At 43.7% G+C, this 14,032-nt stretch overlaps 1 protein-coding gene across 1 annotated transcript; it reads left to right on the top strand.

The window, feature by feature from the left end:
• Positions 1-468: 468 nt before the first annotated feature.
• On the top strand, positions 469-13,119 carry IL5RA (interleukin 5 receptor subunit alpha). Its single transcript, XM_051627518.1, has 10 exons — positions 469-655; positions 1,943-2,088; positions 2,639-2,777; positions 3,291-3,423; positions 3,499-3,689; positions 4,634-4,779; positions 5,415-5,550; positions 6,884-6,980; positions 11,322-11,403; positions 12,818-13,119. Exons 1-10 carry the CDS (start codon positions 574-576, stop codon positions 12,902-12,904), a joined length of 1,239 nt encoding a protein of 412 aa, XP_051483478.1. The 5' UTR covers positions 469-573; the 3' UTR covers positions 12,905-13,119.
• The last annotated feature ends 913 nt before the right edge of the window (positions 13,120-14,032 follow it).

Raw genomic sequence — 14,032 nt, 5'->3', positions numbered from 1 at the left:
AACAAACAAAATAGTTTGTCTTAAACCAAATAATGAATACTGGTGAATTAGCCTTGAGGTGAGCATGGAGACTGCTTCTTTAGTGAGCTTTATTGAAATAGAAACTGGAAAGTAAATTCTAGTAAGTAGCCATTTTATACACAGTGGCAGCTAAAAAGATGGTTATTTCTGTAGTTGGAGTAAATGGGACTCTACTGAAAGCCAACATACCTGGACCTGACTCCCTCCTCTCCATGGAGAGATGCTGAATTTCGTGGCTGCTGCTCTGAACGTCCACACATGACAATGTTTGAAGCCAGTAGCTTTTTCAAAGAGGGAGCAAAATGAAATGTCATTGGTGGTACCTGTATTAAATTTAGCTACGATGAGATGTCTCTTCCTGCAAGGAAAGGAGAAGAGTCATTCCCTTGCAAGGCATCAGTTTCATTCCTTTGGTCATGTGGATATACTGTGCTCCATGGTTTGTGCTTCTAACCCTTGGGCTTATGTTCATTTTTAGCTGTTGGCCTCTGTAAAATGGTGACAAGGCACAGAAGCTGATACGTGGCTGTTCTCATTTACCATCTAGAGATTATGGCCAGCATGGGGAGAGCTTTTCTGATCCTCCTTTGGACAACAACCTTGGCTCAGCCAGACGCCCCTCGGACTGCAGGAGGTACTGCATCTTCCTTCCTGCCAGCATGGAGCTTTAGCTCCAGTGGGTGGGGGACCAAGGCCCCTCTGTGTCTTGCTCAAATGCACTATCCTACACGTGAATAGAACAGCCCATGGCATACCATGAGGACAGGACCACAGATGACCAGACTGTTCAGATGCTTCCTGGGACAGCTGTACCCTGCCTCACTTAGATTGCTTCTGGCCAGCTTTGAGAAGGAAGTACCATGTTTGCCCAGAGGAAGAACCATGTAGACACAAGCTGTGCCATGCCACTTGCCCTCTAGGCTGGACTGTAGTTCCTGGCTTGATTTATTCAACTATTTAAACCAGCTGGAGCAAAGGCATTATTCCAGATGGCCATGCTACTTCCAGGAACAAATCTGCAGTTACCTGCAGAAACACGATGACACAAAGTGTCCTCAGTGTGTTCACAACCATTTGTTGTGGGCATCTCAACAGGGAATATTTTAAGGGAAGCATTTCAGGGTGGTTTGTGTTGGGGTTTTCTGCTCCTTCATGAGGCAGTTTTCCTAAGGCAAAGTGCATGCTTGAAAATGGAACTACTGGGCCTCAAAGTCTCAAATCACGGGGGACGTGGGGACTGATGTATTTCAGCTGCCTTGGAGATGGCAGATAAGGGAGGACAGGCTCTGAAGAACTGTAGAAATGGACGTGGAGCATATTGATTATTTCATTGCCTTGCTATTTATATGCTAACATTTTCCCCCAGCGTGAAATCTTCTTCATTTCCATATGAGCTCCAGGAATCCCTCTTGCCCTATCATGTGAATTACCATTCCCATCTTTCTTTCCTTTGTGCTTAATTCCTTTGGTTATCATTTTGCTTCTTCCCTCACATACAAGTTCTTCCCTCAGAAAGCCTCCAGTTCTGCTCTTCTGCAGGCTTATGTGGTGAGGATTGTTCTTAGGGCTGATCACTTGATTGGCCTGTTCAGTGCAGATGCCATCTGGCTGGCTGGCTATGACAAAGAATTTGAAAAGCCTGCACCTAATTAACAAACCAAATGTAATATATCATTGTAATTTTCCAGTTGAAACTGTTATAAAAAACAGTTTTTTAAGTTAGCTTTTAAGTAAACTCTTATTTAATGCAGTTTTGGTTGTTAAAGGTATTTTTCAAGTATTATAAAGATTCTGGAAGAAGCTGTTGAGAGAATATAATATCAAATTATTTGCTTGCATTGCTTGTTGCTTCTGAACAGCTGTTACTCCAAAGAATTCACTGGGTTACTGTGTTATGCATATTTTTGTTTTTCCCTTACAGTTCAGGTTTTCCCACCTGTTAACTTCACTCTTACAGTCTCTGCATTAGCACAAGTACTTTTACACTGGAAACCAAACCCTAATCAAGACAAAAACAACTATACTATCAGATACGATGTGAAAATCCTAAGCCCTGTGCCTGAAGAGGTAAGATAAAAAATAGGTCCAGTATCCTAAGAAGGTTAAATTCCTGCTGAGTTCAACATGTTGCACCAAAGCAGGTGCAGTAAGCATGATATGTCTATTGATCAACTGACAAATTGAATCACTTGTTCTCTTACCTCATAAGGAAATACTGGGAGCACTGGAGAAATTCCTGGGTACAGCTCTGCTGGGACAGGGTTAGCCTGGGAATGGGCAGTCTCTGCAGCCTTCATCTTGGGAGGAACCTGGATTTAAGTGATACTGCTCCCTGTTCAAGTCAGCTCACTCAATTCACACGAATGCCAGGGTATCATTAGCATGTCTGATCACAGCTACGTGCTACAGAGACGTTTGGGTCAGACAGGGGTCCTGCTGTCCTCACTGAGAAGCTGGGTGGGTTATTGGTATTCTCTAGCTTATACACTTAATATAACCCGTTAAGCTGGCTGGCTGGTTTGCCTCTTTGCAAAGACTGAATCAGTCTTTGTAGGCCCCTTCAATCACCTTCCATCATGTGTGATGCTTACCGAGTTTTTTCTTTACTTAATTCAAGTATGACACAAAGAGGACTCGGAGTGTCCGAACAGCTCCACTTCACAACGGTTTCTCCGCACGTGTGCGGACGTTACTTCTCCACAATGACCTTCAGATGAGGAGTGACTGGGTGGAGGAAAAACTCCTGCCTCTGCCAGGTAAGGAAAACTGCAAGGGAGATCTGAATGTTGTGTTCTGCCCTGGTCTGGGGACTAGACTTGAAAAGGTGACAGGTTTAATACTTGAAAAACATGGCAGTCTCCCTTCTGCCAGCTGCACTGACTCAAAAATGATTTGGTCCAGGCCTTTCTCTACTGCTGTGGAGCCAGGAGTACAACCTGGAGGTGCAGAACAAGGAAAACCCACATCAAATTTCCTAACCATTCTTTGCTAAGGCTAAGATAATCTACTCTCATACACTGTAGGGTATTAAAAGCTCCTGTTGCCTTAGTGTGCATGAAATATGTAACAGTGCTGTGCAGTACAGCTTTGCTTACACTGTTTGGGAATCTTCCTCCATCCATAACTGACAGACCTGTGGTAAGGGAGAGAATTGGATACAATGGGCAGATATGATGAAGACTGTAATCAGAATGTCCTAGAAACAGGAATTTCTCATGACTCTTGTAATAAGATTTTTGTTTCTGCTTTATAATTCCTTGGCTCTGTAGGTGCTCCAGAAACATCTGTCACTAACTTGTCCTGTGTTACTCACATCACCATTTCCAGTGCTGTTTCTCTCCATTGCACTTGGCTTCCTGGCCAAGGGGCACCAGAAGATACCAAGTACTTCCTATTTTACAGGTTGGTGTTTTCTCCCATTTTAGTCAGCAATGGATTTCTTTAAGAGCATCATGTCTCACAAGTGTTTTAATTTAGATATGAAACATACACTGAAGGATGTCAAGATTATATCCAAGACAAGTGGAGCAGGAATACTGAATGCAGATTTTCAGTGACTCATATTGATCCTGATGAAATTGACAACCTCATTGTGATACACATTAATGGGTCTAGCAAGTATGCTGCCATCAAACCTTTTCAGCAGCTGTTTAACCAAAATGCCATTGGTGAGTAGAAATTCATTTTTTTTTTAATTAAAAACATGGCAGGGCTTTAAAAAGATTTATGAGAGAATGTTACTGGATTGAATAGTTCTTGTTGCAGGTGAAAGTATGTGCTGTTCTTGCTTAGACATCTTAATGTAATTGGAAGAGATTATAAGACAGAAATGGATTGTTTTAACTAACTTTAAAACAGAAAATACCACTTGTTATTCAGTTTGTTAGCAAAAGCATTATTTCCATTAGTAATTTTCAATTGATTTAGTCAAAATACCTTCAAGTGCAGCTTTTACTACCTTTTATTTTACAGTCTTTCTTTGAAAGGAAGAAAACACATGATGTTCAAGGTAACCATGTCCTTTTAAAGAAAGACACTAGACTGTTGAATAAAAGGCAGTGTCAGACAAGACATCATCTTTCATCCACCCAAATAATTTCATTTCCTTCATCAGTCCCATGCCTTTTCACTATTTTTTTTTGTAAACAGATTGCTTTTCCTTCTTCATGGCTTCACTAAGATAAAACAGGAGACTTACTTCCTTCTTAGGAATCATTCCCATAATAGCTGCTGATCCATTCCTATAAATTTGTTCCAGTTTCCAGTAACTTTCCTGGTTACATCTTCTTTTTTTTTTTAATCTTAAAAAAAAAAAAAAAAAAAGTTTTTCTAACTGTTCTATCAGTAATTTCATGTTTTTATGAAAACTAATTTGCTAAAAATCTCCCTCCCAGTAATGTAGTTCTCCAAAACATCTAAGTGGATTTAAAAAAACTTTTCCCTTAACTATTTTCTCCAGTGCAGTTATTCCTAAATCCTTATATTTTCTTTCCAAAAAAGTGAAATAAATTCAAGGATTTTAGGTCCTACTCTCAGGTTAGTATTTAAACAAGAGTTAGTATTTAAACATTGCTCTATAAATAACTTACCAGCCCAACTTTTCTTTTTGTAGAGAAAGTGAATGTTCCCAGAAATGTCACTCTATTCTTAGAGCAACATGATCTCGTGGCCACGTGGGAGAAGCCAATTTCTCCTTTCCATAAAGAATGTTTTGAATATGAATTTTACCTCTTCAACTTGAAGTCAGGTAACAAGCAGGTAATTAATTGCTTCTCTGATGCCCAAATATTACATCTCATTCCTGTCTCTGAGCTGTCCTATATAGCTGGATTTGCCTTTATGCAACCAGGTGAAAAAAGGCTTTATATTCATGGATATGTTATGTATTTTAAAACACTGAAAATAAAACCTGCTATTAGTACATTTTTGAAATTATAGACTTTTGGTGGAACTTGTGTCCCATTTGTGACCAGGCTTCACCAAAGCCAAAGTCTCAGTTTTCTTCTTTTTTTTTCCTCTCTTTCTGGATGTCATTTCTGTCTGCAACAACTATCCCCAAGAGAGAAGGACAACGTTTGGAGTTAGTCAGTTTTATGCATCTGGATTCAGAACAGTGAGAGGAGGGACAATTCTGAAGGTCCATCAAGAAATGTCTTAAGGAAGAATCCAAAAGTGGGGCATCTTCAAGAATTTGCCCTGAAATACTAGTGTATTAGGAGAGCAAATACATCTAGAAAAACAGAGATCTTCCTTCAAAAGCAAGGCCAGATGCTCACTGTTAATCTAGTAGAGGATAATTAAAAAAATAAAAAGATAAACAGGACTAAAGTTTGTTTTTTGAATTGTTTAGTCTTGGGTAACCTGTAAGGGTACAATATTATTTTTCCAAACAGACCCTGAAAATATCCTCAAATGAGTTCAGACTGCGGGTTGATGTGACCAGCAGGTATTCAGTACAAATCAGAGCTAACCATTACTTATGTTCTGCAAGAGGATTCTGGAGTGACTGGAGTGAAATAATTTATGTTGGTAAGAATTACATGCTTCTGTCCTGTAGTGAATATATTGCTGGAAAGGAAATCCTGCCCAACACTGAGCATGCACAACAGCAAGTAATTTTAATAGAAACCAAGAAAGCAGGTATGTGAAGATGCCAAGGGTAGTTAAATCTGAGTTCCATTAAAAATAGTCTCCCAGAGAAACGTTTGGACATGTAGAAGGGTTTTTTTAGACTGTGTTATATTTTTATATGCTTATGTTTTCAGAGACTGCTTTAAACTAGCTTCAGGCCTAAGTTCTGAGTAAGTTGCATTACTTTTAGTGGCATTACTTCTTTAGTTTTCACATGTGCTTGATGTTCATGCTGGAAGTTTACATGAATGATCATGTCAACTATTACTTTACTGGAGCTTTCTGAACTCTCAAATGTTGGGGGGGGGGAGAAGAGCATGGTTTTAGCATCTTTGGAACACAACAATTTATCCCACTTTGTTCTGTATTTCCTACTTGCTGAACATGTTTTTTCTGGAAATAACAGTTTCCTTATCATGGCACGTTATCAACTGTTTCTTCTTAAACATCCTCCTTTGTTCTTATCTTTTGAGTTTCTTAACTTCCTGATTTTCACCAAAAAAAACAACCCCAAGCCATGTCCCCAACACCCTCCTGTTTACTGCACTTTTCTCCCCCATTTCTAGTGAATGTGATTAAATCACATTCTGCTGCACCAGGCAGCCCAAGCCCGTGTTTTCCTCAGGGTACAGGCTCAGAAGGTCTGCTGGTCTTAAAGTTGGTCTCATCTCAGTATTTCCCAGACAGGTGTGTGAGGCTAATAAGCAGGCCCAGTTTTCTTAATTAATGAGATGTCTGGTCAGCCCCCCTGCCCTGGGTGAGTGGTCAGGTCACTGAGCCTCTCTTCCCAAGGGCCTGTCAGTGCCGTGGAGCCAGGTGGGAGGCCAACGGGATGTGAAGGCAGCAAAACAAACAAGTTGTGCCTGAGATTACCAGCAGACAGAGTCTTTGCTGAGCTGTGTGCTCACTGTGTGGCGTTGCCTGCCTCGGGACAGCAGCTGATGAATCCTGTTGTCCTTCTGGTGGACCTGGCTCCTCACACCTCTCAGCTTGTTCTCTCCTTTCTGTCAAAACGAAAGACATTAATTGCTGAAGTTAGAAATCCAGTTTCATAGAAATTGGTCTTGAAGCTCTGCATTTCATTCTAATTCCAGGTACAAAGTCTTTGTCATTTGCATGTCAATATAATTACAGAATATAATCCCATAAAATAGCTGATGAAATATTTTCTAAGATTGTGTTTAAAATAATCTGCACTAAAATGAAATATTTCTCTTTTCTTGAAATTCAGGGCAAAACAAACTGGAGAATCCCATCTCCTGGATCCTTGCTGTGCTTTGTGTGTCCGTGTGCTGCATATTCCTGGTTATTGCTGTTATGTGCAAAATGTAAGTATCATGGTCTTCTTTTTAATTGCAGTATAACTAAGGATCTGGTGTTCAATGGGTGTGAGGGGATGTTACAAGCTTTGCTTCATTTTAAGAAAGTTTGGTATTCAAGTATAATTATACAGAAGTACTGAATCAGTAATAAGCAGCCTCATTAATTATCATTAATAACATTCAGCAAAACTGGTAGGTAAGAGAGTTACTAATTTTAATCTCACACAACAAAACCATATACTGAGTGAGGATGAATTTGTTAAAAATCTGTTTGTCCTTGCCTTGTTTCTTCCCTGGAATGGATCTGTTTGGGTCAGTGATGTCCCCAGGAGGATTCTGTCTTTAACCCTAGTGAAAGCTGCTGAGAACATCTTTCCTGGCTAAAATGTGCAGACCCCTATTTTCTCAGTCTTGCTGAGCTCAGCCTGGAGGCCTGTGCTCTACATTGGGCACTGGAGTCTGCATTTCACTTGACATCAGGGAGTGTGGTAGATGCTCTGAAGTGGTGAACATTCTATTTCTTTGTGTTTCTTGCTCCTCTTTACCTCTTAACAGGAGCAAGTGCACCGAGCTATTGTTTGCTTGGAGTTTTTAAACTGTTTAGTTTATTTTTTATTACCACAGAGGCTGTGGATGCCATGTAGTAAAAACATGCCATACAGCCAAGGGGCTGTGAAGAAACCTGGATACATCCTGGGTTTCTGTGGCCAAATCATAAGTGATTAATTAATGAATCAAGGTAATTACAAGCTCCTCCCCTGAAACATGCACAAAACAGCAATTAACAGTCCACAATAAACAATGCTCCCAGTAATGTAAGTGCTGTCCTCAACTCTGCTAATTCCTTATTAATTTCTTTAATGCCTTTTAATTTATGTGTTGGTCATCCTGATGTGTCCTTGGCTATTTTCCTTTCCATACACATTTCCTTTATCAAATAAAGGTCCTGTCTGCAGAAATGTTATATTAGAATAACTGTTATTAATTGTCCCTGAAGTGTCTGGTGTCTATGATAACCTGTTCTTAAGTCAATTTAATTAGCATAGCAGGTCTCAATAAGCAATCCTTCTTGGAACACGACAGATTATTAACTCCACAGAGTTTATTCATGTTGTGTTTCATACCCACTTGTTCCCACCTATGCAGCCTTGATGTATTGGTGGAAATCCCCAAACTGCTCTTACTCACATCACTGATTCTTTCACGGCTTGACCTGCCTGTGAAGCTGTAGGTCCTGCACTGCTCCAGCACCATCTGCACCAGGTCTCTCCTCTCTCTGTGGGACAGCAGATCACCAACACCAGTTAGTAGCAGTCATACCACTCCATGTTTTCCTGGGGAGTTCTGCAAGTATTTGGATGTTATGCAGTAATCCCCTGTGGAGATCCCGACACAGATACAGAGAGAGAAACAGGTGTAGAGGAAGAGTTCCACTTGAGGACCAGCTTGAAGATGCTGCACTAATGTGTTTTATGAATTTTAATACATTAGGCAAATTCAGCCTGGATTTCCAGGTTCAGCTGCTTGGTGTTACATGGGTTGCTTCCAGGAGTTCGTCTCTGCCTGGCTAGTATATCATTCCTTGGCTCATTTCCCTTCACCTACTTGCAGTAGCTGATAGGGTTATTGTCTTGATAAAAAGCAGAACTGAATGTTTTCCTAGTTTGCTCTGTCTTTATGAATGAGCATCTTCTGTACTTCCTCAGGCTGTGCCTTAGAAAAACATTCTCTCCTGTAGGTGAGCCCACAGGAGGATATAGTTCATCACTTGCTCCCAGCTGCTCTCCACTAAATTGAAATGAGGACAGTCAGTAGCCTGAAGTCAATGTGGTCATCCCCACCTCCACCAGGCACCCCTCCCTTTTCTGCACCACTCTCAGGTCCACGACCAGCAGCCACCAGCCACCTGCTGCTGAGGAGTCGTTTGGAAAACATCAGGGGAATCTCAGGGCAGGCAAGACACTGGGAAAGGGCCTTGAACATACTGTGGAAACACCTATTTTATCAGTCTCCTTGTAGCAGTTAGAAGAGGGAAAAGAAGAACTTGTTCTCTGACTTCTTTCTCTTTATTTATCTTTGGGCTTTTCATGTCACAACATGTGGGAAAAGTGGCAAATTTCAGGATGACAGACACAGCCCAAGAGCTGAAACACCAAGTTAAGGCATGAGGGTCCCTTGGGGTGTTTCCAAAGCCTGAAGGTCCAAGTAGTGCTAATGGAAAGGGCCATGCTCTAGCCCATGTAGAGACAAGCAGAGCTCACTGGAACTTCTTGTGACAAGATATTGAATCACATAACTCCAACTTTCAGTGTCCTGCACAACAGAACAGGATGGTTCTGAGGCCACTGCCGTCACCTCCCCCACCAGCGCCTCACTGCAGAGACTCTTGCACCTGAGGGGCAGGCAGTCCCCACCAACACAAGTGTCCTTCTGCCTCATTCTGTTGGGTTTTTGTGCACCCCTCCTTAAGTGTTCCTATTCCAGAAGCAACATAGAACTTAGGCTTTTTGGTGACTCAATAAATCATTTTGATATGACTCTATCAAAATCTTGTACTGGCAAACAGCACCATGAGAAATGCGCCAATTCCCAACAACCCCAAACCTTGCTGGTTACAGTGCACAGCAGCAGCACAAATCAAAACCCCACTCAGAGCTGAAAGACAACACAAGTGAAATCATGTGGCCTCCAGGGCCTTGCTCCTGAGGGCTTAGGAGACATGATGGAGTGCAGGAGCCGTGAAGGCAACAGCCCTTGCCAACCTAACCTGGCTGTGCTCACAAAGACCTGACCTTCAGCAGGAAAGCTGGGAATAGCAGAGATGATGCCAGGTGCTGGAGTGTTAATGTTGGCACTCATCCTGTCTCCCTCCTGAGCCAAACCAGTGCCACCTCACTGACCTGCTTTGCTGGTGGCGACCACACTCCTTGACTTGTCCTCTGCAGCTGGTGATGGTTGGGCTGACGTCAGCATTTCAGTGAAGGGGATTCAGATGTCTCCTAAAAACAACTCACTTGCATCTTGCTTTTTATCCTTGTCTTCCCACTTCTGGCTCCATCACAAACCTCCACCATAAACCCTCATCCATCCCATAGCTTGCTTGCTCAGGTCTATCACATGAGCAGTGGGTGTCCCTTCCCTTCTAATAATTAGGGAAGCATCACTGGGTCCTTCAAGGCAACAGCAGCTCAGCCAGGAAGGTTCAGCTCCAACCTGAGAGTCAGAAAATAAGATAAATAAAACTTGACAGAACTCAGAAAGCTTTTGGAAGACAGTCATAAGAACACAAGTGTTAATTAACTAGACATCAGCCAGGAAAATTGCCACAAAATAAATGGGGCAGAGGAGCAGATCTGCTCTCAGTGCGGCCAGGGCTCCACCTTGGCCACTTCTCTGCTTCATAGACACCAGGTTAGCTCCACAGAACAGGTGCTTCATTCTAATTCTAGGCTAAATTCTCTAAATTTCACTCAGGCCAAGTTCCCATGAATATCTGGCCCTGTTTGGACGTTGTGCTCTCCAGGGTAGAGATAGTGAATGGATTTTAGTGACTGAAATGTGAAATCTGTGTTCTGGGATGTATCAAAGCCAAGAAAAAGCTCATGCTACAGCACTTGCTGTCACAAAAATACTTGTACACTTGAGCCAGACTATGAGCATCAGGCCAGAGAGGAGCCTCTAAGAGGGTGTGAGCAGGGTGAGTTACGGCACTGCTGAGCAGACCCGTGAGCTATCAGCTGCCTCTGGGCCTGTTCCTCACCTCTTTCTCAGTCCCTCAGCACACAATTATTTGCAATTGCTTTCCCATCATGAGACACAGGCAGATTATGTCCAAAACCCAAAGTCCAAGCAAGAGGCAGCCTGTCTTCAATGTCCAAACAAAGCAGGTGACAACACAGCCCTTGGGGAAGAACACGAGTGCAAACAGAGCAGAGCAATTAATTTCTCTCCAAGACAGGCCTATTGCTGTCTGGAAAAAGCCAGGGCAGTGAAAGCCATGGCAACACCCCTGGGATGGGCCCTTCCAGCCAAGCTCTTTACTATGGCAGGAGAGGCTGATGAGGGAGAACATCAGCCCATCACCCCTTTGCCATCCCTGTGTCCCCAAGGGCCAGAGGTGTCCTGGTAGGGATGGCACACCTGCCCAGTCTGCAGGGTGTCCTCTGGTGGGCCATTAGCCATGACTTTGACTCCTTTTGAACCTGACTGAATGGGGCAGGAGGGCTGGGGGTGCAAGGAGATGTGTCTTCTTGTGGGGCTGAACACGTGCTGCCTGTGGGATAAACCATCCATCAGAACAAGCAATTCTTTCACATCCCTCCAACACTGTTGGGGTTTTTTTTACAGAAACCATATATGGAGAAAACTGTTTCCACCAATTCCAATGCCCAGAAACAAATTCAGAGATCACTTCCCAAATGACTATGAGGTAAAAGAACAGTTTTATTTTTTTCCTAGAAGGAACACTTGTGTTTGTGTGCTGCTCTTTCCCAGTAAAGCTGGGAGCATATAGCTTGTTATTGCTCTGTTACAGCCTTTTGACCTCTTAGAATTTCTAATGTCCACATTAAAGGTGAGCCTCATTGTTAAGATGTAGGGAAATGTTTTGGTCCTACTGTTAAGCTGGAATTAAGCCTTGCTGTGTTTGCCATTACTTCCTGATAAACACATTTGCCTTCCAGATAAGACAGACCTCCTCACTGTCTGCTCAAGAGAAGTGCTGCTCAGTAACTTGATTTTAATTTGTCCCCTTAGAATAGGGATTGGATTGTTTGGATATTGTTCTTATTCCATGGTCTGGTCAAGGAAACAGGCTTAAAAGATTATTGTATAATGTTTGTTTTTAATTAAAGTCACTGGTCTAAAGGAACACGACTTGGGATATCACAAATAAGAATGTGAGAAATAGCAAATATTAACACTGCAACTTGAAACTGTGAACTTGCAGAGGCTGCTCCACATCAGCAGGCAGCACTGCTGTGGGTTTAGTCGTTGCTTTCTTTAAAGAGAGCTCAGTGATAAAGTGAGCTCAGGCAGATACTGCCTGGAGCCACGTGGCACCGGCAGGGACAGGAGACAGCAGGGCCCTGGTGTCCCTGCTAAGATCACCCAGTAGGGTGAACCCCCCAGCAGCTGTTTGTTGTGGCCACTCAGTTCCTAAATTTTACTGTAAACAACAGGGTGAGGTGTCGAAAGCCCCTCCAGGCCCACGGGAACCGTGCTCAGCCCAGAGGCAGCTCTGCTCCCACCCCTCCTGCAGGCTCCCAGCACTGAAGTGCTGCTTTCTGCTGCCTTCTGCACCTCACCCCAACCCTACACCCTGGCTTGAGCAACTCTGCTCAGTGCCAAGGGGTCAGGATTTGACCCCACAAATGGGCTTCACTGCTGTGTAGTCAGAAACATTCACATACCTTGTAACATGCCCTCCAGCTGCTCCTGGGGGTCTGTCTGCGGGGCCACCCTGGTCAGCTGTGTTGTGCCAAACATGCCACATGGGAACTCTGGAGTGCAGAGGGCTGCTGGCCTGAGGGACAGAGTGATGAGAAGCCCTGTGAGAACCTCAGAAGGAATGTGAGCTTTCTAGTGAAATTCTTCTGTTAAACCCAATGCTTTCTTGGTTTTTACCTCATAAACATTTGGGGTGAATCCCCCTTTAAATGCTCCAGCTTGAAACAGTGTTTTGCAAAACACATTCAGCTAGGGCTGTGGAGCATTTGTTTCCTAACAAATATTTAACACAGGCTTAGAACAATTTGTGGTGACTTCCCTGTCTTAGTGCAGTTTAGGTGCTAAGCTCTGCTCAGCTCCTAGCACAGCAGCTCAGAGCAGTTCTTGCTTTCCAGAGAGCACGCACCTGCACCAGCGAGACCGAGTCCAGCAGCTTCGCTGAAGATCTTTACTGCAGTGTCCTGGATGACTCTGTCTTCTGAGAGGGGACACCACCCAGCACTGCCAGAGCCAGCTTCATGTCACCTCCACTGTGGTGGCCTTTCCAAGGGAGAGGAGGACTTGCTTCCGTGAGGTGCCTTGCACGACGATAAGCTATTAAACAGAAAGTCACAGGTGAAGCAGGGTGTAAGCACATGGTACCTGTGTAGGAAAAAAAATAATCTGGAAAAGAGCTAATGGCTTTTTTTTTTTTCTTGTTGACAGCTGAATCTTTTGGATTTTTGCTTTAAATAACTCTGACAACTCATTATGCAAACTGGGACTTGGTCCAGCCCTGTGTAAGGCAGCAAGTGCCCAGCCATGGCCCCTCACCCCCAGTGCTGCACGGCCACAGCACAGCTGTCCTGGGAGTGGGGACTCCCACAGCCCTCACTAGTACACTGTGGCATGAAAGAGCAAGAACTCAGCAAACAACCTGAATAACCCCCATGGAAATGCAGGTCCCTGATCAGGGAAGTGTCTGGCTGTGCTGAGCAAGCCTGGAGCTGAGCAGCCAGACTGCTCCTCGTGGGCACTGCGGAACGGTGCAAGGGCCGGGCCGTGTCCCCCCTGCACAGGGGCACTTACAGCTCCTTAACAAGCTGCAGCCTTGGCTGCTGGGAAAAGGCTGGCAGCTGCAGGACTTTATAAACCTCTGGATTTTACAGGCTGTTTAAGACAAGGATAGTTAGTTTGCTTACACGGCTGATGCCCAACTAGAGTCCTGTTATTTCTGTGCAGGCAGCTGGCATCTTGCTGCTGCAGGCACAGCTCCTGAAACCTCAGTGTGTGTGCACAGTGGGTTTTTCAGGTGGCCTGGGCTGCTGCATGGATTGGGTGAGCTGCAGACCTGTGAGGAGCCACATTTAAACCTACAGCAAAGGCACAGCTTGGGAACTAAAACTATTTTTGCAAAATAGCTATGAAACACTGCAAAAAACTGACAGGACTGTCCCACTCCTGAGCCATGGGCAACTGAAGAGCTCCCAGCCCAGGCCCTGCTGTGCCAGGCACATGGTGAGACCTGGGGTGGGGAGCACTCCCACCGTCAGACTTTTTCTGTGAGGTTCCAGCATATTGGTAAAAAAGTTTATACTCCTGTAGTTTGGCTGCCATGTGGACAAAGACAC

Source organism: Apus apus, chromosome 9 (genome assembly GCF_020740795.1).
Source record: "Apus apus isolate bApuApu2 chromosome 9, bApuApu2.pri.cur, whole genome shotgun sequence".
NCBI classification, from domain to species: Eukaryota; Metazoa; Chordata; class Aves; order Apodiformes; family Apodidae; genus Apus; species Apus apus.
This window is presented reverse-complemented; position numbering and strand designations above follow the sequence as displayed.